This window comes from Nerophis ophidion, linkage group LG26, assembly GCF_033978795.1.
Source record: "Nerophis ophidion isolate RoL-2023_Sa linkage group LG26, RoL_Noph_v1.0, whole genome shotgun sequence".
Taxonomy (NCBI): Eukaryota; Metazoa; Chordata; class Actinopteri; order Syngnathiformes; family Syngnathidae; genus Nerophis; species Nerophis ophidion.
This window is the reverse complement of record NC_084636.1, coordinates 13,680,102-13,707,796: the sequence shown is the minus strand read 5'-3', so window position 1 is coordinate 13,707,796 and position 27,695 is coordinate 13,680,102. Positions and strand designations below refer to the sequence as shown.

General features: G+C 43.3%; 1 protein-coding gene across 4 annotated transcripts in view; it reads right to left on the bottom strand.

The window, feature by feature from the left end:
* The window catches only part of lnx1 (ligand of numb-protein X 1), a 119,797-nt gene that overhangs the window by 70,704 nt on the left and 21,398 nt on the right, over positions 1 to 27,695 (bottom strand). For 3 of the 4 annotated variants that reach the window (XM_061888380.1, XM_061888382.1, XM_061888381.1), the window contains exons 2-3: positions 23,687 to 24,059; positions 16,802 to 17,236 (exon numbers count right to left, since the gene is read on the bottom strand). In XM_061888380.1, the coding sequence (XP_061744364.1) occupies positions 16,802 to 17,236; positions 23,687 to 23,985 (734 nt within the window). In that variant the 5' untranslated portion in view covers positions 23,986 to 24,059. Of the gene's footprint in view, positions 1 to 1,743; positions 1,897 to 16,801; positions 17,237 to 23,686; positions 24,060 to 27,695 lie in introns of those variants that run through there. The other variant, XM_061888383.1, reaches the window with a different exon arrangement.

The following is a 27,695-nucleotide window of genomic DNA, read 5'->3' as shown; positions in this document are numbered from 1 at the left end:
GGTTTACACGAATGCAAAACCACAAATGTCCACTGCAGTGAACATTTTTTAGTTTTTCCTCAGACATTAAATGGATGCAAAACCACAAACGTCCCTTGCAGTGGACATTTTTAGAGTTTAAACGGATGCAAAACCACAAACGTCCACTGCAGGGGACATTTTTCCCTCTAATGAGGTGATTTACGGTCAAAATAGACACCACGTGATTTCACGACAGTTAAATCAATGTGTTATGCAGACGCAGTATAACATTACAAATGTTTTTAAAGCTACTGGAGATATTTCAGGTGGTACAATTTGGACTTTGCAGCATCGCGCAGATCAGGGACGGCGTGGCGCAGTGGGTGAGTGGCCGTGCGCAACCCGAGGGTCACTGGTTCAAATCCCACCTAGAACCAACCTCGTCACGTCCGTTGTGTCCTGAGCAAGACACTTCACCCTTGCTCCTGATGGGTGCTGGTTGGCGCCTTGCATGGCAGCTCCCTCCATCAGTGTGTGAATGTGTGTGTGAATGGGTAAATGTGGAAGTAGTGTCAAAGCGCTTTGAGTACCTTGAAGGTAGAAAAGCGCTATACAAGTACAACCCATTTATCATTTATCATTTAAGAAAGTCTCATTGTTGTTTTTATAGTTTAGCACCTCTCTGTGTGCAGTTTTTACTTTCCACCCACAGTCTGAATGTTCCTGTGTATATGTATATGTATATGTACACGTATATAGTATACTATTTAAACAACCCATTCAGAACGGTCGTTCTCAGGACTGGACTGTGCACCTTACCTCCTTTTGCACTATTTCTCTTTTTCTTTGCTCCCTATGTTTTGCATATTTGTAGACTGTCGCACTGATAATGGAGTTGCTTTTAATCTTGTCCTACCTGCATATAGTGACAATAAAAGGCATTATATTCTATTCACCAGCACTTTACCCACGCATGTGTACAAATACACAAATATAAGGTCAACTTCGATAACGGCCATTGGCAACATTATCCAAACACGGTTAGTACGGGTGGGCAGAGGGGTTAGTGCGTCTGCCTCACAATACGAAGTTCCTCCAGTCCTGGGTTCAAATCCAGGCTCGGGATCTTTCTGTGTGGAGTTTGCATGTTCTCCCCGTGAATGCGTGGGTTCCCTCCGGGTACTCCGGCTTCCTCCCACTTCCAAAAACATGCACCTGGGGATAGGTTGATTGGCAACACTAAATTGGCCCTAGTGTGTGAATGTGAGTGTGAATGTTGTCTGTCTATCTGTGTTGGCCCTGCGATGAGGTGGCGACTTGTCCAGGGTGTACCCCGCCTTCTGCCCGATTGTAGCTGAGATAGGCGCCAGCGCCCCCCGCGACCCCGAAAGGGAATAAGCGGTAGAAAATGGATGGATGGATGGGTTAGTACGGGTAATGATGTTTTTTGAAAACATGCTTTGAAAAGAATCCCATGGTGTGAGCCCAAAGCTGGCTGTCTAATGCCCGGTACGGACGGATGAGTGGCGTTTAAGCGGCTGCTGCAGCGTCCGAAAAAAAAAAAAAAAGACCCTGGACAGCGCAAAGCGGCGACCTGGAGCGCGTCGATGTGCTGTGGATGCGCTCGGGACAGGTCTGGAGGGGAGGGGGGGCGCGCGAATGGGGTGCAGGTGTAATGACAACGTAAACACTGCATCCTCCACGGACACGGGCGATGATGTCGTGGACGTGGAATGGGTCGGGGTGAGATGATGGGGTGGGGTGGGGAGGTTGTGTACTCACAGCTCTGAATAGAGGATGTGCAGGTTGCCCAAATTATCAGTGTAGTTGGCCGGGCTGAGCCAGGGCAGCACCAGCAGTAACAGAGCCTTCATGGTCGCTCTCCTTTCTCCTCGCCGCGCCGCTCGAGCTCCCCTCCTCTTCTTCTCCTGCTACTCCCCCCCACACCCCCTCCACGACAGCCGACCCCCCTCCTCCTCCTCTTCCTCGTCCACCTCCACTCTACTTCACGCCAGACCCCCACAGCCCCTGTCTCCTTCCGGAACGAACCCCTCCGACCCGTTCCGTGCACCCGCCGCCAGCCCCCCCCTGGCGCTGTCTCCAGAGGTTGTTCCCCTGCCTCGGAGGTCGCCGGAATGAGACGATGATGATGATGAAGAAGAAGAGGAAGAAGAGTAGACGTCCCGGTGGGGCGCAGGAGGAAAAGGAGAAAGTGCGAGAGCAGGAGGAAGGAGATGGTGGCACATTTGGAACACAATCGGAGATGTGCAGCCCCTTTAATCTGCTCTGGGCAGCGGCCAGTTGTAAGAGGATTTGAGTTCGTATGCGTGTGTGTGCATGTGTGTGTGTGTGTGTGTGTGTGTCGGAGAGAGAAGAGCGCATGCAGGCTGTGACTTATACTGCAGCAGAAACCAATGAGGAGGGGTGATTTAGGAGGAGGAGGAGGAGGGGAAAGAGAGCGATGGAGTGGACCAAACTGAAGCAGGAGCGGAGGGGAAGGGAGGGTTGGGGGTGCTTGCCACTGCTGTGATTGGCTCTTACCTCACACACACACACACACACACACACGCACACACACACACACACACACACACACACACACACACACACACACACACACACACAGGTTATGATTAGGAATGGGGACCAAGTTTTAGATCAGGACTTGTGGGGACCACCCTTTCTACAGGTTGTGGAGGCATAAAAAAAAAATGAGGTGAAATGGCCACTGACATTAAAACTGAGGCATCTTCAGAATGGATCTGACTATCATTTAAAAATGTTTCCCTTTAGGGGACCTGTTTTTTTGGTCCCCATACCGTCAGATGTACACGAGAGGTGACTGTGTAAACAGAGCGATGTCCCCATTAAGTAAGCATTGCCGGAAAACACACACACACACACACACACACACACACACACATGCACCCGCACACACACACACACAAACACACAAACACACACACACACACACACTAGTTATCATCAGGAATGGGGACCAAGTTTTTGATCAGGACTTGTGGGCACCACCCTTTCCACAGGTTGTGGAGGCATACAAATGTTTGATAAAATGGCCACTGCCCAGTTTAACTCATACAAGTCTTTAAATCTCTGGATTGATGAAGTAATGTGCTGTTCATACTTACTGGGGACCCTTGTGGAAAAAGAGTTAATATGGTTCATGGGGACCACATTTTTGATCAGGACTTGTGGGGACCACCCTTTCTACAGGTTGTGGAGGCATAAAAATGTTTGATAAAATGGCCACTGCCCAGTTTAGCGCATACATGTGTTTAAATCTCTGAATTGATGAACTAATGTGCGGTTCATACTTACTGGGGACCCTGGGGGAAAAAGAGTTAATATGGTTCATGGGGACCAAATTTTTGGTCATGACTTGTGGGGACCACCCTTTCTACGGGTTGTGGTGGCATAAAAAAATGAGCTAAAATGGCCACTGACCAAATAGTTCATACACGTTTTTAAATCTCTGGATTAAAAGACTGTAAGTACGCTGTTCATACTTACTGGGGACCGTGGGTGAAAAAAGAGTTAATATGGTTCATGGGGACCAAATTTTTGATCATGACTTGTGGGGACCACCCTTTCTACAGGTTGTGGAGGCATGAAAAAAATTACGTAAAATGGCCACTGACCAGTTAGCTTATACACGTTTTTAAATCTCTGGATTGAGGAAGTAAAGTGCTGTTCATACTTACTGGGGACTGTGGGGGAAAAAAGAGTTAATTCATGGGGACCAAATTTAAGTAATTTTGCATAATTCACACTAATTTGTACGTGACTACTGAGGACCATTTAAAACTTAGGCATTTTAAAAATGGATCTGACTATCATTTAAAAATGTTTCCCTTTAGGAGACCTGTTTTTTTGGTCCCCATACTGTCAGTGGTACCCTAAAGGTGACTGTGTAAACAGAGCGATGTACCCATTAAGTAAGCATTGCCAGAACACACACACACACACACACACACACACACACACACACACACACACACACACCACCTCTGCATTAGCCTCACTCGCATGCACGTACGCTACGCCGGCCCATAAAGGAGAGAAGAAGACGGGAGGAAATCAGCGCCGCTTCCCCGTGCAGATTGGTGTGAGCACAGCACGCAGGACAAGAAGTTGCCTACGGTCGCGGAGGAAGAAAGAGTCGAGAAAGAGTAGTCATCAAATAATCAATCACCGAATCCAAGGGTCGGCAACCCAAAATGTTGAAAAAGCCACATTGGACAAAAAATACATAACAATTAATCTGTCTGGAGCCGCAAAACATTTCAAAAACTTATATAAGTGGTATAAAGACACGTAAGTGTCTATATTAGCTATATGAGCCTAATATCAAAATTACTTTAAAAGTCTTATATACGTGTTATAATGAAGGCAACACATGATGTAAGTGTCTATATTAGCTATATTAGCCTACTATCTAGACTATATATATATATATATATATATATATATATATATACATACACAGTATGTGGAGGGAGAGTGTGATCAGCGCCCCTGCAGGAGCAAAGGTCACCACTGGTGTTGAGGGCGGAGCCCCATCGGATAGGGACGGGGCATGTGTTGACGGCGAGACACAGCTGGTAAATAAATAAATAAATAAATGGGTTGTACTTGTATAGCGCTTTTCTACCTTCAAGGTACTCAAAGCGCTTTGACATTACTTCCACATTTACCCATTCACACACACATTCACACACTGATGGAGGGAGCTGCCATGCAAGGCGCCAACCAGCACCCATCAGGAGCAAGGGTGAAGTGTCTTGCTCAGGACACAACGGACGTGACGAGGTTGGTTCTAGGTGGGATTTGAACCAGTGACCCTCGGGTTGCGCACGGCCACTCTCCCACTGCGCCATGCCGTCCCATGGTAGGTACCATGGTAGGTAGTTAGATTTCACAGGTGGTACGTGGTAATCTAATCATCTGTTGTCTTTAACACTGAGCAGCCGGGAGCACATGCCCCGCCCCTATCCGATGGTGTTCCGCCCTTAACACCATCGACAGAGGCGGTGACCTTTGCTCCTGCAGGCGCACTGATCACACTCTCCCTCCACAATATATATATATATATATATATATATACATATTTTTTTTAACTTGGGCTGTAGTTCAGGGACCCCTGGTTTTAACATTGCTTGGAGTGATGAATGAAGAATCATTTCGAGCAGAAATGCTATGGACGAATACTCCCGGTTCAGGGAACAAAAGAGGAAGTACATTTCTTACCGCAGCACCTGCGGTGAACAAACTTCTCCAAAAGGATGGCGCAGTAGCACAAACAATAACACACCTTTTCAGTGTCTCCGTCGGTGTTGAAAACGATATATTGAATACCAAACATCAGGGCGGCATAAATTAGCCGCACCGTCTTATGAGCCACAGGGCTCAAAGCGTAGGAAAAAAGTAGAAAAATATGGTAGTCAAAGTGATACAAAATAACTTATCTGTGACATTCCAACCTAACAAATGCATTAAAACAAATGTGCAAGCTCAATGCTAATCGTTCCAAGCTCATGCTCGCGCATGTTACTAATTAGTAATTATGCAGCGCCAACATAATCAACATCACACTACAAAATATGTCAAATTATGTATTAATCGTGGCGATATTGTATCGGATTAATATTGGTATCGGACAATATCCAAGGCTGCAGTAGAGGTATTGTATCCCCTTACTAATAATAGTTGTTGCTGTTTTTAACGACACATGTTGCAATCACCTTCTGCTCCGCTCACAGATTTGTTTTATGAGCTGTTAAATATCACACATTTATTTTCACGTTTTTTTTTTGTTTCTTTGACTCCTCCGGTGCCTGAGACCAAGCAGAAAGGCGCTGAGTTTTAACCGATGTAAATAAGTCTAAAAGTGGTTCATTCTGCATGCAAGGACACACTTTGCCTACACGCTGAAGGTGTCGGGGTGCGATGGCGCACACTTCCCTGCCCTATTTGACTAGTCCGTGGGGCAGGCCGGGAATGGAAATGTGATTAAACTGTGTTAGGATGCAGTTAGAAAATAAAGAAATAAAGAAATAAAAATGTCTATCCCCTCAGGAGTAGTTTAATACGTTTTTTTTTTTTTTTTTTGCATTAACTCTAAAAAAAAAACCCTCGTGTACTCGCACATCTATTTTCCTTTTTCATTTGCCACCCACAGCAAGTAATTTGTCATCCAATTCATCACAGGGATAATCATCCAGACCTCGGTTTTTATGCTCACATAATGTACTCAAACATATTTTGGGACTGTATTTTTGTACAAAAAAAAATAGTGGAAAAGACAAATGACCTTAATTAGTTCATCTCATAACATCCATTACAAAACGCTACCTTTATAAAAGGTAATGATGGCATTTAATTTTTTTGGGGGGGGAGAAGGTTGCAAAGCCTCTTTCTGAGACTTGTTATGTTGTAGCTGAATATGGTGGCCAAAATTTTAGTATGATACAACAATGTTTTTCAACCTTTTTTGAGCCAAGGCCCATTTTTTTAACTAAAAGCAGAAAAGGTTAAAAGACTCAACTCCACCAGGTTATCATGCCTTATTGTTAAAGTAAAGTAAAAGTACCAATGATTGTCACACACACACTAGGTGTGGTGAAATTTGGCCTCTGCATTTGACCCATCCCCTTGTTCCACCCCCTGGGAAGTGAGGGGAGCAGTGGGTAGCAGCGGTGCCGCACCCGGGAATCATTTATGATGATTTAACCCCCAATGTCAACCCTTGATGCTGAGTGCCAAGCAGGGAGGCAATGGGTCCCATTTTTTTTTAAAGTCTTTGGTATGACTCAGCCGGGATTTGAACTCCAAACTACTGAGTAGGTATTTTGAGTTTTTTGTTGTTTTATGTGAATTATATTTATGTATATTTATGTGACTCAAAGCGCTTTATCTAAGTTACATTTAAACCAGTGTGGGTGGCACTGGGAGCAGGTGGGTAACGACATATGTTGCCCAAGGACACAACGGCAGTGACTAGTATGACGGAAGCGGGAATCGAACCTGCAACCCTCCAGTTGCTGGCACGGCCACTCTACCAACCGAGCTATGCCGCTTACATGTGTGTAGTGCTTTAGTTCCTGTCTTGCGCTGTTATTTTGGTGACCCTTCCTGTTTTGTTGGTGTTCTCCTGTAGCGGCTTCACGCCTTCCTTTGAGTGCTATTGCCCGCACCTGTTTTCTTTTCGCAATCAAGACTACGTACGCTATCCTTCTTTGTGGGGACATAATTGATTGTCAAGTCATGTACGGAATGGACTTTGTGGACGCCGTCTCCGCTCCACACGCTGTAAGTTTTTGCTGTCGTCCAGCATTCTGTTTGTGTTTACTTTGTAGTCAGTTCAGTTGTACTTTTGTTTTGCTCAGCCATCCCTACGTTTCAGTGCCTTTTGTTCATTTATTGGTTTAAGCGTTACATACCTTTCACATACCGAAAAAAAGGTTGAAAAACACTGCACTAGACAACAGCACATTATTAGAATTATTGATTTGCAAAAAAATATTTTTTGGACCAATTAGGTGAAGTTGCATAATCTCCCATAATATCTCATGGTACAGTGGTTGAAAAACACTGTGATTAAGTTTGTGGAGTTTCCCAGGAAAAACTAACATTATTATTGTGATTAGTTAATTTAAAAAAATAAATGTATTAGGGGGAACTGCATTTTTGGGGGAATTATGCCTATTTTTCACAATCATTATGAGATTATTTTTGGGGGGTATTTAAAGATGATGCTGCACCCCCCAGCGACCCCGAAAGGGACAAGCTGTAGAAAAATGGATGGATGGGAAAAAAACGCTAGGAAAATGCAGCTAATGGAAGTCACGATGTAGCCTTCAAAGCCCTCCATCAATGTTTAGTATACACACTGCAAATATATCCACCCATCCATTTTCTACCGCTTGTCCCTTTTTGGGGTTGCGGGGGTTGCTGGAGCCTATGTCAGCTGCATTCTGGTGGAAGGTGGTGTACACCCTGGAAAAGTCGCCACCTCATCACAGGGCCAACACAGATAGACAGACAACATTCACACTCACATTCACACACTAGGGCCAATTTAGTGTTGCCAATCAACCTATCCCCAGGTGCATGTCTTTGGAGGTGGGAGGAAGCTGGGAGAACGTGCAAACTCCACACAGAAAGATCCCGAGCGCACGATCGAACCCAGGACTACTCATAACAAACTGTAATATGTTCAATATTTACCATATTTTGATCATTTTAATCAATGTCGGAACTAATTCTTTGGCGCATTTATTTACGTTTCCAAAGCAGTGCACTTCCGCCTTCTGGCCAAGAATGTGTGTCCTACTTTCGGAAACAAATGCGAAAAATCATGCCAGAATTGGTAATAGACAACAAAGACGTCTATTTTTGGATATCCTTTTGAAGCTGAATATACTGAGGAATTACTACTTATACAAGCGAGCATCGAGGAAGGGTATACTTGCCAACCCTCCCGATTTTCCCGGGAGACTCCCAAATTTCAGTGCCCCTCCTGAAAATCTCCTGGAGCAACCATTCTCCCGAATTTTTCCCGATTTCTACCCGGTCAACAATTTTGGGGGCGTGCCTTAAAGGCACTGCCTTTAGCGTCCTCTACAACATGGCGTCATGTCCGCTTTTCTCCCCATACAAATCCCCCAAAGACGTCAATTTTTGGATAAATTTTTGAAGCTAAATATACTGAGGAACAACTGCTTGTACAAGCGAGCAAGGACGAAGGGCATACTTGCCAACCCTCCCCATTTTCCCGGGAGACTCCCGAATTTCAGCGCCCCTCCCGAAAATCTCCTTGGGGCAACCATTCTCCCAAATTTCTCCCTATTTCCACCATGTCAACAATATTGGGGGCGTGCCCTGAAGACACTGCCTTTAGCGTATTTTACAACTTGTCATCACGTCCACTTTTCCCCCATACAAACCCCCCAAAGACGTCCATTTTTGAATATATTTTTGAAGCTGAATATACTGAGGAAGTACTGCTTATACAAGCAAGCACAGAGGAAGGGCATACTTGCCAACCATCCCCATTTTACTAGGAGACTCCCGGATTTCAGTGCCCCTCCCAAAAATTTCCCGGGGCAACCATTCTCCTGAATTTCCCCCGATTTCCAACCGGTCAACAATATTGGGGGCGTGCCTTGAAGGCACTGCCTTTAGCGACCTCTACAACATATCGTCACGTCCGCTTTACCCCCATACAATCCCCCCAAAGATGTCTATTTTTGGATATATTTTTGAAGCTGAATATACTGAGAAACTATTGCTTATACAAGCGAGCACGGAGGAAGGGCATACTTACCAACCCTCCCCATTTTCCCGGGAGACTCCCGAATTTCAGCGGCCCTCCCGAGAATCTCCTTGGGGCAACCATTCTCCAGAATTTCTCCTGATTTCCACCCTGTCAACAATATTGGGGGCGTGCCCTGAAGACACTGCCTTTAGCGTATTTTACAACTTGTCATCACGTCCACTTTTCCCCCATACAAACCCCCCAAAGACGTCCATTTTTGAATATATTTTTGAAGCTGAATATACTGAGGAAGTACTGCTTATACAAGCAAGCACAGAGGAAGGGCATACTTGCCAACCATCCCCATTTTACTGGGAGACTCCCGGATTTCAGTGCCCCTCCCAAAAATTTCCCGGGGCAACCATTCTCCTGAATTTCCCCCGATTTCCAACCGGTCAACAATATTGGGGGCGTGCCTTGAAGGCACTGCCTTTAGCGACCTCTACAACATATCGTCACGTCCGCTTTACCCCCATACAATCCCCACAAAGATGTCTATTTTTGGATATATTTTTGAAGCTGAACATACTGAGGAACTATTGCTTATACAAGCGAGCACGGAGGAAGGGCATACTTACCAACCCTCCCCATTTTCCCGGGAGACTCCCGAATTTCAGCGGCCCTCCCGAAAATCTCCTTGGGGCAACCATTCTCCAGAATTTCTCCTGATTTCCACCCTGTCAACAATATTGGGGGCGTGCCCTAAAGACACTGCCTTTAGCGTCCTCTACAACTTGTTGTCACGTCCACTTTTCCCCCATACAAACCCCCCATCTCCCAAATTCACAGGTCTCAAGGTTGACACGTATGATGAAGGGTGAGACGTTAAAGCAGACGGAAGCCAAGAGAGTGAAGTGAAAGTGACTTTGGTGCTGTAAACGTGGAACTCGACCATGCTTTACAACATAAATGGGAGTGCTCACCCAAATAAACTAGAAAAAAATGTATGTCGAGTGAGTCACACTTTAATATTGTACATGAAACACGCAGTACGTCATGCGTTTTAGTACAGTTACACTACATATGCTGTCTGGCTCTCTGAGTACAAACAAAACATGAAATGTGGGCTAGTACTTTACAGATACTGTAATATGATTATTCATGTTTTTTCAGTCAGTACGGATTGGTGTTGTATCGCAGTGTTGTGCATTACAAACTGACGTAGAAGCTAGCTTATCTCTCGCCGTAGCTTGCTAATACCGAAACATGCTAATGTGTAACTACGCTTGAAAAATAGTTCCTCAGTGTTAACTTTTACAGTAACAATGTTGTTACAGTTTCGGTATTATACGGGTTACCGAGCTTCGATGAAGTAAGGTTGACGGTTTATGAACGCTACCATTAACTGTATTGCTAGCCACCAAGAACGAGCCAATTTTTACATGTTAGAATGCAAAAAGACCCAAAAATGTTTGTCTTCCGCCCCCAAATAAATGCAGTTCCTCCAAATTAGGTCAGTATTTTGCGTTGGGTGTCCATACTGAAGCAAAAAACCTGTTTTCAACCTGCAGCAACGAGAGAGTGTGGAGTGTACTTCTCACCCTGACTGAATTCCTCACAAGTTCTGACACGATTCGGGGAGAAAAAAAAATAATCTGGAAAAAAAAGAACACCTTTGATCAGCATGGAGTCTATTTTGCACTGAGACTGACGATGCCCTGAATAAAGATTCAACGAGCGTAAAAGCAGCAATGGCCAGATGGCACGGCGGTGTCGGCCTTGACAACACTTGACCCGCTGCCAGATTGCGGCCACGGGCCTGACGGCGCCGTCACACCAGGCGACGGGTGGGGTGGTGGAGTCATAGCCGAGTCGTATAGAGGAGCATCTTTTTCATTCCTATTCCGAGTACAAGGTGAGAATGTGCTGATCTCGCCGGGATCAAAACCAACAAAACCTGCAAAACGCATCAGGGACGCACTCTGAGCTTCAGTTCCTTGCTGTCCACTAAAATAAGAGTAGACAAACAGCACAGATATGGAGCAGAGGGAAAAATATTTTAACACACCTCAACTTGTAGGATTCTGGAATTCGATGCCTCAAAGCCGCACAAAAACATCAGCACAATCGAGCAAATGTAAAAACCTAAGTGAACTAGACGTCAGTTCAAAGGACATCAAAGGCTTTTTTGTTTAGCTTCTTCTGTAAATCTTTGGCACATCCATCCATTTCCTACCGCTTGTCCCTTTTGGGGTTCGCGGGGGGTGCTGGAGACTATCTTAGCTGCATTCGGATGGAAGGCGGGGTACAACCTGGACAAGTCGCCACCTCATCGCAGGGCCAACACAGATAGACAACATTCACACTCACAATCACACACTAGGGCCAATTTAGTTTTGCCAATCAACCTATCCCCAGGTGCATTTCTTTGGAGGTGGGAGGAAGCCGGAGTACCCGGACAGAACCCCCGCAGTCACGGGGAGAACACGCAAACTCCACACAGAAAGATCCGGAGCCCGGGATTGAACTCAGGACTACTCAGGACCTTTGTATTGTGAGGCACAATCATTTTAAAATGAAGGCTCGATAACCAAAAATCTCACCGTGTTGGCTGCCAATTTTCATACAAAACCAATCAATCAATCATCCATCCATCCATTTTCTACCGCTTATTCCCCTTTTGGGGTCGCGGGGGTCGGTGGTGCCTATCTCAGATACAATCGGGCGGAGGACGGCATACACCCTAGACAAGTCGCCACCTCATCGCAGATCAATCAATCAATCAATCGTTTATTTATACAGCCTTAAATCACAAGTGTCTCAAAGGGCTGCACAAGCCAAAACGACATCCTCGATTCAGATCCCACATAAGTGCAAGGAAAAACTCAATGTCAATGAGAATGACTATGAGAAACCTTGGAGAGGACCGCAGATGTGGGTGACCCACCTCCCCCAGGGGAGACCGAATGCAATGTCGAGCGGGTCTAGTATAATATTGTGTCGATATATAGTCCATAGTGGATCTAACATAATAGTGAGAGTCCAGTCCATAGTGTATATATTGACGCGTTGGTCACCCCAAGGATGCACGAGGACCAAGACAGGCAGGAATTGCAGGTAAGACTTGATTCAATACAAAAATAAAAGGACACTGGTTCTGCAAAGAAAACGCGTGCCGAACGCGCGATAAGCTAAGCTAAAACTTAGCAGAGTCCACAGAGTCCAAAAAATAAGCACGAGAAGCTAAGGCGAGACTTACCACGAGTAAAGATAAAGAAATACCAACGTGAATGTTGCATGTAGCCAAAAACCATCCCGGCAGAACTGAGGTCGAAGGCAGGCTTAAATACTCAAGCAATCAATTAAACCCAGGTGCGCGTACAAACAAGAGCAGGTGAAACCAAGGTAACCAGACAAAACAAGGAAGTGCACAAACCAGGGATCAAAGAGTCCAAAAATAATCAGGAAACATATATGATCGGGGTGGTGGATCATAAAATATATATATATATATATATATATATATAAAAAACACCATCACATTTTATTACATTGACTTAGACACTTGTCTCGTATCTGTTAAACCCGCTTTTATTCCACATATCCATGTTTTATGTGAGTATATACAGAAAGTGCAAGGTGGCTAACAATCAAGCTAATGGGAGTAAGCTATTGTGTCGATGAAGTGAAGTGAGTTATATTTATATAGCGCTTTTCTCTAGTGACTCAAAGCACTTTTCCATAGTGAAACTCAATATCTAAGTTCCATTTAAACCAGTGTGTGTGGCACCGGGAGCAGGTGGGTAAAGTGTCTTGCCCAAGGACACAATGGCAGTGACTAGGATGGCGGAAGCGGGAATTTTTATAGTCTTTGGTGTGACTCGGCAGGGGTTTGAACTCAGAACCTACAGATCTCAGGGCGGACGCTCTAGGCACTAGGCCACTGAGTTGGTGGGTCAGGGCGACTAATAAGCAATCATTCTGAAGTTATTGACTCTTAGTTAATGGCTTACTGGTTGTGTAATTAGGCCATGCAGAATAAGAGTTGCCATCTCCCTGCCGGAGACGGCGTGCCGAAATTGGGAAAGTGGCTGTGCCAGCAATCTGAGGGTTCCTGGTTCGATCCCCGCCTTTGACCATCCTAGTCCATCCGCTGTGTCCTTGAGCAAGACACTTAACCCTTGCTCCTGATGGGACATGGTTAGCGCCTTGCATGGCAGCTCCCGCCATCAGTGTGTGAATGTGTGTGTGAATGGTTGAATGTGGAAATACCGTCAAAGCGCTTTGAGTTCCTTAAAAAAAAAAAAAGGTAGAAAAGCGCTATACAAGTACAAACTCCGTTTCCATATGAGTTGGGAAATTGTGTTAGATGTGAATATAAACGGAATACAATGATTTGCAAATTCTTTTCAACCCATATTCAATTGAATGCACTACAAAGACAAGATATTTGATCTTAAAAGGCATAAACTTTATTTTTTTTTTGCAGATAATAATTAACTTAGAATTTCATGGCTGCAACACGTGCCAAAGTAGTTGGGAAAGGGCATGTTCACCTCTGTGTTACATCACCTGTTCTTTTAACAACACTCAATAAACGTTTGGGAACTGAGGAAACTAATTGTTGAAGCTTTGAAATTGGAATTCTTTCCCATTCTTGTTTTATGTAGAGCTTCAGTCGTTCAACAGTCCGGGGTCTCCGCTGTCGTATTTTACGCTTAATGCGCCACACATTTTCGATGGGAGACTGGTCTGGACTGCAGGCGGGGCAGGAAAGTACCCGCACTCTTTTTTTATGAAGCCACGCTGTTGTAACACGTGCTGAATGTGGCTTGGCATTGTCTTGCTGAAATAAGCAAGGGTGTCCATGAAAAAGACGGAGCTTAGATGGCAGCATATGTTGTTCCAAAACCTTTATGTACCTTTCAGCATTAATGTTGCCTTCAAAGATGTGTAAGTTCCCCATGCCTTGGGCACTAATACACCCCCATACCATCACATATGCTGGATTTTGAACTTTGCGTCAATAACAGTCTGAATGGTTCACTTCCCCTTTGGTCCTGATGACACAATGTTGAATATTTCCAAAAACAATTTGAAATGTGGACTCGTTAGACCACAGAACACTTTTCCACTTTGCATCAGTCCATCTTAGATGATCTCGGGCCCAGAGAAGCTGGCGGCATTTCTGGATGTTGTTGATAAATGGCTTTCGCTTTGTATAGTAGAGCGTTAACTCACACTTACAGATGTAGCGACAAACTGTATTTAGTGGCAGTGGTTTTCTGAAGTGTTCCTAAGCCCATGTGGTGATATCCTTTAGAGATTGATGTCGGTTTTTGATACAGTGCCGTCTGAGGGATCGAAGGTGACGGTCATTAAATGTTGGTTTCTGGCCATGCCGCTTACGTGGTGTGATTTCTCCAGATTCTCTGAACCTTTTGATGATATTATGGACCGTAGATGTTGAAATCCCTAAATTTCTTGCAATTGCACTTTGAGAAACGTTGTTCTTAAACTGTTTGACTATTTGCTCACGCAGTTGTGGACAAAGGGGTGTACCTCGCCCCATCCTTTCTTGTGAAAGACTGAGGGCATTTTTTTGGGAAGCTGTTTTTATACCCAACCATGGCACAAACCTGTTCCCAATTATCCTTCACACCTGTGGGATGTTCCAAATAAGTGTTTGATGAGCATTCCTCAGCTTTATCAGTATTTAGTGCCACATTTCCCAACTTATTTGTCAAGTGTTGCTGGTATCAAATTCTAAAGTTAGTGATTATTTGCACACAAAAAACATGTTTATCAGTTTGAACATCAAATATGTTGTCTTTGTAGCATATTCAACTGAATATGGGTTGGAAATGATTTGCCAATCATTGTATTCCGTTTATATTTACATCTAACACAATTTCCTAACTCATATGGAAACGGGGTTTGTACAACCCATTTACCATTTACTCATCGCAAGGACCGGTCCGTTATGGTAAATGTTAAGAATGAGTGCCTTTCTATGGATATGGGCTGCTTGTGTGCTGATAAGTGCTGAGTTCACTAATTATCCCAGAGGCCTTCAGGCCAGCGGAGTGCTAATGAGCGTTAATGAAAACACACCCCCGGCCGAAGGGAACCAAAACACAGCGCTCTTAATGTTGTATAAACACGGCGGCAGCTAAGTTAGTTTGGATGAAAGCTTTCCCCTTTTGGGCACTGAAGCTGCAGTCTGGCTCAAAGTTGCATTATTGGTGTTGGGCGTGGACATACTTGCCAACCTCCGATTTCGGGAGGTGGGGGGTGGGGCGGAGGCGTGGTTGGGGTTAAGAGGTTAAGAGGGGTGGCGTATAATTCACCAACTCGAGTAGTTCATACATATTTCATATATATATATATATATATATATATATATATATATATATATATATATAAATATGTATATATGTATATGTATATACAAATACATATATATGTATGAAATACTTAGCTTTCAGTGAATTCTAGCTATATATATATTTATTTTATTATATATATAAATAAAAGAAATAGTTTAATTTCCGAGGGCACCTATGAAATACACAGTAATAAAAACACAGTTGTTCTACTAACTGTACTGTGCTTGCTGGTTACTAAAAAAACAACAACAACACTCACCTTTCACTATTTGAGTAACCTTTGTTCTGCCATTTGCGTATTGGCGAGCGATCTCTGAATCCGGGATCAAACATCCTTCACGGATTTGTTGTAGATATCCGCAAATGAGAACGGGATGTTGCTTCCAGCTATCAGCATAGCCATCTTTGTCTCAGCATGAGTTAAAAAATCAGGTCTCCTTTATGCGCGGTGGGCCATGATACTGGGTTGTGAACGATGCTGCGCTGCGGACGCTTTGTGCTTCGCTGACCGTTCATGGCTGAATATCCGTTCGGCCGCCGTGTTCAGTGGAGAAGTCTGTTCTACAAAATTTACAGGCAACATAACCCTTCCCCTTCGAACTCTCCTGGATAAACTGAAATTCTTGTTTCCAGTCGTTTTGGAACTTGCAAGCGTATTTCTTCGTTTTGCCCGTCGACGGTGTAATATATTGGGTTGGAGTCAATAACCAGGCGACGTGATGAAGTTACGTCTCTTTACTGTGGGCTTCAGAACAACAGACTCCCTAATGCATGTTCCTTGACTGCGCTTAAATGTAGAATATATTTACATTCTATTCTATTAACAGTAGAGGACAGTATTGTCCTGTTTAAGAGGGTCATAACATTGAGTCAGGTCTGACTCAATGTATGGGGGGCGTGGCCTCCAGTTCCGCTTGAATTTCGGGAGATTTTGTCCCGGGAGGTTTTCGGGAGAGGCGCTGAATTTCGGGAGTCTCCCGGAAAATCCGGGAGGGTTGGCAAGTATGGGGGTGGACCCCGACTTAAACAAGTTAAAAAACTTTTTCGGGTGTTACCATTTAGTGGTCAATTGTACGGAATATGTATTGTACTGTGCAATCTACTAATAACAGTTTCAATCAATCGTCATACAGCGCCCCAGCTTTGTGTGCTGTGAGTGGTGGTGTTGCCATCCTACCTGCTCTTGATATGGTCCTCCAGGTCGCCCCGGGCCAGGTTTTCAGTGCAATAGTCTTTGAAGGGACAACTGACAGTCAGCTTGTCCAGCAGCTTGTGGACCAGCAGGCTGGGCTTCCTACAGCTCTGCAGCATGAGGGGCGCGCGGCACACCGGGCAGAAGTCGCTCTCCAGCAGGAAGCTGGTGAGACACTCCTGGCAGTAGGTGTGTCCGCAGGGCGTGTTCAGGGGACGGATGAGCGGCTGCAGACAGATGTGGCAGACCAGGTCGGTGTCCACCTCCTCCTTGTACAGGTACTCGTGGTTCTCCTCCAGCTGGTGGCCGTGGCCGCAGGACGCGCACAAATTGGGAGGCGGAGTCTGGTGTCCGGGGTCTGGCGAGGACGTGGGGGGCGCCGGGGTGTCCTCCATCGCCACTGCGGGTTCAGGTTGCTCACTGGGAACAAAATGAACACACATTTTGATTTGTGCACTGCAAAAACTGAAATCTAAGTAAGATTAAAGGCCTACTCAAATTACATTTTCTTATTTAAACGGGGATAGCAGGTCCATTCTATGTGTCATACTTGATCATTTCGCGATATTGCCATATTTTTGCTGAAAGGATTTAGTAGAGAACATCCACGATAAGGTTTGCAACTTTTAGTCGCTAATAAAAAAGCCTTGCCTGTACCGGAAGTAGCAGACGATATGTACGTGACGTCACCGGTGTGAGGGCTCCTCAAACCTCACATTGTTTATAATCATAGCCTCAAGCAGCAAGAGCTATTCGGTCTGAAAAAGCGACAATTTCCCCATTAATTTGAGCGAGGATGAAAGATTTGTGGATGAGGAAAGTTAGAGTGAAGCAGAAAAAAAAAAAAGCGACGGCTCCGGGCGGCCGCAGTGTGAGCGTTTCGGATGTAATTAGACACATTTACTAGGATTATTCTGGAAGATCCCTTAACTGCTTTTTGTTTTAATAGTGTTTTAGTGAGATTGTAAAGTCATACCTCAAAGTAGGATGGCTGCGGTGAACGCCAGTGTCTTTAATCGAAGCCATTGAGGAACACACATACAAGATGTGGCAAAATTATTCTCTGCATTTGACCCATCACCCTTGATCCCCCCCCCTGGGAGGTGAGGGTAGCAGTGGGCAGCAGCGGTGCCCACTGCTCCCCTCATTTATGGTGATTTAACCCCCAATTCCAACCCTTAATGCCAAGCAGGGAGGTAATGGGTCCCAATCCACTGATGTCTCCGGTAAGAGCCGACTTAATATCACATTTTTCCCATCCAAAAACATGCTGGTTGACGTAGAGAAACATTTTCGCTTGACCGCTCCATGTTAAAGCTTCACAACAAACAAAGAAACACCGGCTGTGTCTCGGTTGCTGAAGGCAGCTGCAATCCACCGCTTTCCACCAACAGCATTCTTCTTTGACGTCTCCATTATTAATTGAACAAATTGCAAAAGATTCAGCAACAAAGATGTATAAATACTGTGTAATTATGCGATCAAAAGAGACTACTTTTAGCCGTAAGTGGTGCTGAGCTAGTAATAATAATAATAATAATAATAATAATAACTTAGATTTATATCGCGCTTTTCTAAACACTCAAAGCGCTCACACCTGGTGGTGGTAAGCTACATCAGTAGCCACAGCTGCCCAATAACGTCACAAACACACGTCATCATTCCGCGACGTTTTCCACAAGAAACTCCGCGGGAAATTTACAATTGCAATTTAGTAAACTAAACCGGCCGTATTGGCATGTGTTGCAATGTTAATATTTCATCATTGATGTATAAACTATCAGACTGTGTGGTCGGTAGTAGTGGGTTTCAGTAGGCCTTTAAATATCTCAAATAAGGGTGATATATGATTATTTTGTGTCTGATATGATAATTCTTCTATGTTAGAGTATTTTACTTGTTTAAAGGGTTTTGGTCCTAAATGACCTCAGTAAGATATTACAGATAGTACTTTATGACCTATATTGAGTAAAACATGCTTGAAACTTGTCATGTCTTGTGATCATGTTTCGTTTAGTCATGTTGGGTTTTGTTTGAGACTGCATTGCTTCCTGTTTTTACACTCTCTTGTTTTGTCGCCATGGTTACTTATTGTGTTCACCTGTCTCTGATTAGTGCTCGTCCGCTCACCTGCTTCCCGAGCACTAAGGAGTTAGAGATGCTATCTCAGTAGAAGCATTTAAGTCCCATCTTAAAACTCATTTGTACACCCTAGCCTTTAAATAGACCCTCCTTTTTAGACCAGTTGATCTGCCGTTTCTTTTCTTTTCTACTCTGCCCCCCTCTCCCTTGTGGAGGGAGGGGGGGGCACAGGTCCGGTGGCCATGGATGAAGTGCTGGCTGTCCAGAGTCGGGAACCGGGGTGGACCGCTCGCCCGTGCATCGGTTGGGGACGTCTCTGCGTTCCTGACCTGTCTCCACTCGGGATGGTCTCCTGCTGGCCCCACTACGGACTGGACTCTCACTATTATGTTAGATCCACTATGGACTGGACTCTCACTGTTATGTTAGAGCCACTATGGACTGGACTCTCACTATTATGTTAGATCCACTATGGACTGGACCCTCACTATTATGTTGGATCCACTATGGACTGGACTCTCACTATTATGTTGATCCACTATGGACTGGACTCTCACTATTATGTTAGATCCACTATGGACTGGACTCTCACTATTATCGTAGATCCACTATGGACTGGACTGCCACTATTATGTTAGATCCACAATGGACTGGACTGTCACTATTATGTTAGATCCACTATGGACTGGACTCTCACTATCATGTTAGATCCACTGTGGACTGGACTCTCACTATTATGTTGGGTCCACTATGGACTGGACTCTCACTCTTATGTTAGATCCACTATGGACTGGACTCTCACTATTATGTTAGATCCACTATGGACTGGACTCTCACTATTATGTTAGATCCACTATGGACTGGACTCTCACTATTATGTTAGATCCACTATGGACTGGGCTCTCACTATTATGTTAGATCCACTATGGACTTGACTCTCACTATTATGTTAGATCCACTATGGACTGGACTCTCACTATTATGTTGGATCCACTATGGACTGGACTCTCACTATTATGTTAGATCCACTACGGACTGGACTCTCACTTTTATATTGGACCCACTACGGACTGTACTCTCACAATATGATGTTAGATCCACTATGGACTGGACTCTCACTATTATGTTAGATCCACTATGGACTGGACTCTCACTGTTATGTTAGAGCCACTATGGACTGGACTCTCACTATTATGTTAGATCCACTATGGACTGGACCCTCACTATTATGTTGGATCCACTATGGACTGGACTCTCACTATTATGTTAGATCCACTATGGACTGGACTCTCACTATTATCGTAGATCCACTATGGACTGGACTCTCACTATTATGTTAGATCCACTATGGACTGGACTGCCACTATTATGTTAGATCCACAATGGACTGGACTGTCACTATTATGTTAGATCCACTATGGACTGGACTCTCACTATCATGTTAGATCCACTGTGGACTGGACTCTCACTATTATGTTGGATCCACTATGGACTGGACTCTCACTCTTATGTTAGATCCACTATGGACTGGACTCTCACTATTATGTTAGATCCACTATGGACTGGACTCTCACTATTATGTTAGATCCACTGTGGACTGGACTCTCACTATTATGTTAGATCCACTATGGACTTGACTCTCACTATTATGTTAGATCCACTGTGGACTGGACTCTCACTATTATGTTAGATCCACTATGGACTGGGCTCTCACTATTATGTTAGATCCACTGTGGACTGGACTCTCACTATTATGTTAGATCCACTATGGACTTGACTCTCACTATTATGTTAGATCCACTATGGACTGGACTCTCACTATTATGTTAGATCCACTATGGACTGGGCTCTCACTATTATGTTAGATCCACTATGGACTTGACTCTCACTATTATGTTAGATCCACTATGGACTGGACTCTCACTATTATGTTGGATCCACTATGGACTGGACTCTCACTATTATGTTAGATCCACTACGGACTGGACTCTCACTTTTATATTGGACCCACTACGGACTGTACTCTCACAATATGATGTTAGATCCACTATGGACTGGACTCTCACTATTATGTTAGATCCACTATGGACTGGACTCTCACTGTTATGTTAGATCCACTATGGACTGGACCCTCACTATTATGTTGGATCCACTATGGACTGGACTCTCACTATTATGTTAGATCCACTATGGACTGGACTCTCACTATTATGTTAGATCCACTATGGACTGGACTCTCACTATTATCGTAGATCCACTATGGACTGGACTCTCACTATTATGTTAGATCCACTATGGACTGGACTGCCACTATTATGTTAGATCCACAATGGACTGGACTGTCACTATTATGTTAGATCCACTATGGACTGGACTCTCACTATCATGTTAGATCCACTGTGGACTGGACTCTCACTATTATGTTGGATCCACTATGGACTGGACTCTCACTCTTATGTTAGATCCACTATGGACTGGACTCTCACTATTATGTTAGATCCACTATGGACTTGACTCTCACTATTATGTTAGATCCACTGTGGACTGGACTCTCACTATTATGTTAGATCCACTATGGACTGGGCTCTCACTATTATGTTAGATCCACTGTGGACTGGACTCTCACTATTATGTTAGATCCACTATGGACTGGACTGTCACTATTATGTTAGATCCACTATGGACTGGACTCTCACTATCATGTTAGATCCACTGTGGACTGGACTCTCACTATTATGTTGGATCCACTATGGACTGGACTCTCACTCTTATGTTAGATCCACTATGGACTGGACTCTCACTATTATGTTAGATCCACTATGGATTGGACTCTCACTATTATGTTAGATCCACTGTGGACTGGACTCTCACTATTATGTTAGATCCACTATGGACTTGACTCTCACTATTATGTTAGATCCACTGTGGACTGGACTCTCACTATTATGTTAGATCCACTATGGACTGGGCTCTCACTATTATGTTAGATCCACTGTGGACTGGACTCTCACTATTATGTTAGATCCACTATGGACTTGACTCTCACTATTATGTTAGATCCACTATGGACTGGACTCTCACTATTATGTTAGATCCACTATGGACTGGGCTCTCACTATTATGTTAGATCCACTATGGACTTGACTCTCACTATTATGTTAGATCCACTATGGACTGGACTCTCACTATTATGTTGGATCCACTATGGACTGGACTCTCACTATTATGTTAGATCCACTACGGACTGGACTCTCACTTTTATATTGGACCCACTACGGACTGTACTCTCACAATATGATGTTAGATCCACTATGGACTGGACTCTCACTATTATGTTAGATCCACTATGGACTGGACTCTCACTATTATGTTGGATCCACTACGGACTGGACTCTCACAATATTATGCTAGATCCACTCGACGTCCATTGCACCGGTTGCCCAAGGTTTCTCATTGTCATCCCATTGGGTTGAGTTTTTCCTTGTCTTGATGTGGGCTCTGAGACGAGGTTGTCGTTGTGGCTTGTGCAGCCCTTTGAGACACTCGTGAATTAGGGCTACATAAGTGAACATTGATTGATTGAGGTGTACGTACTAAATTGATTTTGACTCCCTGTATTGTTTCGGATTGTATCGTTTAGAAAAACGATGTTGTCCCTGAATCGTGTCGGCAACCGCAAATTCTGAATTGAATCGAGTCTTTAAAACAAATCATTACGTCCTTCCTGTTTACCATATATGTGAATGTGCACGTTGATATACATCTGTGGTCTCAAACACGCGGCTTCGCGGGCCAATTGCGGCCCGCGAGATGTTATTTTGCGGCCCGCAGCTTGATGTGAAAATTTAATGTTGGTGCGGCTCGCGAGTTTTATATGAATGGCGCTTTACACCCTCGATTTTTCCGGGAGACTCCCAAATTTCAGTGCCCCTCCACACTGAGGGTGGCCGTAAAAACAACTTTAACACTGTTACAAATATGCGGCACACTGTGAACCCACACCAAACAAGAATGAAAAACACATTTTGGGAGAACATCCGCACCGTAACACAACATAAACACAACAGAACAAATACCCAGAATCCCTTGCAGCCCTAACTCTTCCAACATACACCCCGCAACCCCCCCCAAGCTCGCCCCCTTTGTAGCCCGGAAGTGTTAGGGCTGCATTGGATTCTGGGTATTTGTTCTGTTGTGTTTATGTTGTGTTTCGGTGCGAATTTTCTCCCAAAATGTGTTTGTCAATCTTGTTTGGTGTGGGTTCACAGTGTGGCGCACATTTGTAACAGTGTTAAAGTTGTTTATACGGCCACCCTCATTGTGACCTGTACAGTTGTTGATCAAGTATGTCTTGCAGTGGGTCTGCAGAAGCCTCATTCAACATGTGACAGGACCGGCACACTGTTTGTATGATGGGAAAAACGGATGAGGTTGTAGAGGACCCCAAAGTCAGTGCCATCGCGGCACTCCTTGATTGCCCCGGGAGATTGTCGGAGGCTGATATTCGGGTGTTTCCCGGAAAGATCGCGAGAGTCGGCAAGTATGTTGCTATTGCGGGAAAGCCATTCAAAGAAGGGGAAGTCATTAAAAAGTGCATGTTAGGTTTTTTTAAGAAAACATTTTTTCCGGCCCAGCCTCACCCAGTTTCTGCATCCAGTGGCCCCCGGGTAAATTAAGTTTGAGACCCTTGGTATTCATGCATAGCTTGACAGAACATGGGAACGTAAATGGACGTACTCTTTCTATTATTTCCGATATCTGTGTGCGCGAATGGACAGACCGTCCTACCTGCTGTCGTCATGGTCCTCCGGGTCACCAGGGGTCGGGACTTCAGTGCAATGATCAGCGGGGGGACAGTCCACAGTCAGCTGGTCCAGCATCTTGTTGACCAGGAGGCCCGGACTCTTGCCGTTCTGTATCATGAGTGGCGTGCGGCACACGGGGCAAAGGTCGCTCTCCAGCAGGAAGCTGGTAAGGCACTCCTGGCAGTAGGTGTGTCCGCACGGCGTGTCCAGGGGACAGACCAGCCGCTGCAGACAGATGTGGCAGACCAGGCTGTCGAGGGGCGGCGCCGAGGCCTCGGCCATTGCGAGTGGAAAGTGCGGGTCTGGTTAGGCGCGGTCAGGTGGACACAGGCGGGAGACATGGGTGGGTGACTTTGCTGGAAGAAGACATGTGGAAACACGTTTCAAGGTGGTGTTGACCAAACAACAAACTAATGCGTGACTAGATTTACGCTTTCGGTACGGTACGGTCATGCTGTAGTTTGCTAAAATACCCCACTGTTTTTTGTTGTACCCGAGCTACACACACACACTGATAAAGAACTGACAGCTACAATATGCTAATATTGGGTTTTGCATGGTTGAATGAATGAATGGATGTATGTATGTGTATGCTTGCTTTAGTACTATTATATTCTGTTTATCACATAGCGTTGCTGTTGCTTTTTGTTTTGTTTTTCATTGTTGTGCTTGCTACCATATTTGATCTTTCCATGTATATATTGTCCTTTGGACCCCCTGTCAAAAGCTTTTTCTAGCTTATTTGGGGGACCCTTTCACATACCAACATCTTTAAATGATGATATTCACCACTATTGTAAATGTTATATGGTATTGTGAATAAACTTGTAAAACTTGTAAACTTGAAACTTGTAAAAGATAAATATCCAAAGTTAAAAAAATCTTTTTTTTTAAATGTGAATGGACATACGGTAACTTCAATATGTGTGTATGTGAATGGACTGACGGATTGATAAAATTTGTATGTTTGCAATATACTGTAATAGGCTGATATTTACAATGTGTATACAATATGTGAATGGACTGACGGATGGTTAAAATATGTTGGTTTGCGATGTACTGTAATGGGCTAATATTTACAATGCGTATACAATACATGAATGGACTGACAGATGGTTAGAATATGTGGGTTTGTGATTTGCTGTAACATGCTAATATTAATGGTGTGTGTACAGTATGTGAATGGACTGACAGATGGTTAGAATATGTGGGTTTGTGATTTGCTGTAACATGCTAATATTAATGGTGTGTGTACAGTATGTGAATGGACTGACAGATTGTTAAAAGATATGTGTTTTAGATATACTGTACTGTGCTGATATTTACAATGTGTGTACAGTATGTGAATGGACTGACGGATGGTTAAATTATGTGGATTTGCGATGTACTGTAATGGGCTAATATTTACAATGTGTATACAATATGTGAATGGACTGACGGATGGTTAGAATATGTGGGTTTGTGATTTGCTGTAACATGCTAATATGAATCGTGTGTGTACGGTATGTGAATGGACTGACAGATGGTTAAAAGATATGTGTTTTCGATATACTGTACTGTGCTGATATTTACAATGTGTGTGCAATTTGTGAATGGACTTACAGATGGTAAAAATATGTGGGTTTGCGATGTACTGTAACATGCTAATATTTACAATGTGTATACAGTATGTGAATGGACTGACAGATGGTTAAAATATGTGGTTTTGTGATTTGCTGTAACATGCTAATATTTATCGTGTGTGTACAGTATTTGACTGGACTGAAAGATGGTTAAAAGATATGTGTTTTCGATATACTGTACTGTGCTGATATTTACAATGTGTGTACAATTTGTGAATGGACTTACAGATGGTTAAAATATGTGGGTTTGCGATGTACTGTAACATGCTAATATTTACAATGTGTATACAGTATGTGAATGGACTGACGGATGGTTGAAATATGTAGGTTTGCGATATGCTGTAACATGTTAATAATTATCGTGTGTGTACAGTATATAAATGTACTGACAGATGGATAAAATAAATCTGTTTGCAATACACTGTAATATGCTGATATTTACAATGTTTGTACAATATGTGAATGGACTGACAGATGGTTAAAATATGTGGGTTTTTAAGTACTGTAACATGCTAATATTTGCAATGTGTGTACTATATGTGAATGGACTGACAGATGGTTAAAATATGTGGGATTGTGATATGATGTAACATGCTAATGTTTATCATGTGTGTATAGTATGCGAATGGACTGACAGATGGTTAAAATATGTGTTTGCTATATACTGTACTATGCTGATATTTAAAATGTGTGTACAACATGTGAATTGACTGACAGATGGTTGAAATATTTGGGTTTGGGATGTACTGTAACATGCTAATATTTATTGTGTATGTGTGTACATTATAAGAATGGACTGACAGATGGTTACAATATGTGTGTGTGATGTACCATACTATGCTGTTATTTACAATGTGTGTACAATATGTGAATGGACTGACATACGGTTAAAATATGTGGGTTTCCGATACACTGTAACGTGCCAATATTTACAATGTGTGTACAGTATGTGAATGGACTGACAGATGGTTGAAATATGTGGCTTTGGGATATGCTGTGACGTCTTAATATTTATAATGTGTGTACAGTATGTGAATTGACTGACATATGGTTAAAATATCTGTTTTTGGGATATAATGTAATATGCGCATATTTACAATGTGAGTACAGTATGTGAATAGACTGACGGATGGTTAAAATATGTGGGTTTGCGATATGCTGTAACATGTCTAATATTTATCGTGTGTGTACAGTATGTGAATGGACTGACATATTGTTAAAATATGTATGTTTGTGATATACTGTACCATGCTGATATTTAAAATGTGTGTACAACATGTGAATGGACTGACAGATGGTTAAAATACGTGGCTTTTTTATGTAGTGTAACATGGTAATATTTACAATATGTGCACAGTATGTGAATGGACTGACAGATGGTTAAAATATGTGGGTTTGTGATATGATGTAACGTGCTAATATTTATTATGTGTGTACAGTATGCAAATGGCCTGACAGATGGTTAAAAGATGTGTGTTTGCGATATACTGTAATATGCCATGAAGCTAATTAGATTGGATGGTAACTTCTCTACATTACCAAATTTGGTCACGTATGGTGCTGTCTGCATACTTTTGACCCAGCAGATTAGGTCACATTTTCATTAGGCCCATAACAAATTCATAAAACAACCAAACTTCATGAAAATAGGAGTTGTAGAAATCATTGGAAACTCAAGACAGCCATGACATCATGTTCTTTACAAGTGTATGTAAACTTTTGACCACGACTGTATGTGAATGGACTGACTGACAGATGGTTAAAATGTGTGTCTGTGTGTGTGTATTTACAATATGTTTTTTATGTGCATGACATTATGTTCTTTACAAGTGTATTTAAATTTTGACCACGACTGTATGTGAATGGACTGACTGGCGGATGTTTAAAATGTGTGTGTGTGTGTGTGTGCGCGTATTTAAAATATGTTTTTTATGTGAATGGACAAACGTGTGGGTGAATGCACATGGTAATATTAACAAACTATCTGCGTATGTGAATGGACTGACTGAAATGTGCAGTGTGTTTGTATGTGAATTGACTGAACAATGGGTAAAATATGTACTGTATGTGAATGGACAGCCAATTATAGTGTGTGTATGTGAACGGACTGGCAGAAGTGTGTGTTTACAATGGGTTTTATGTGAATGGGCAGATAGTTAGAATGTGTGTATATATATATATATATATACACACACACACAGGTCTCAGAAAATTAGAATATTGTGATAAAGTCCTTTATTTTCTGTAATGCAACTAAAAACATGAAAATGTCATACATTCTGGATTCATCACACATCAACTGAAATATTGCAAGCCTTTTATTATTTTAATATTGCTGATTATGGCATACAGCTTTTTGACTTGGTCTGA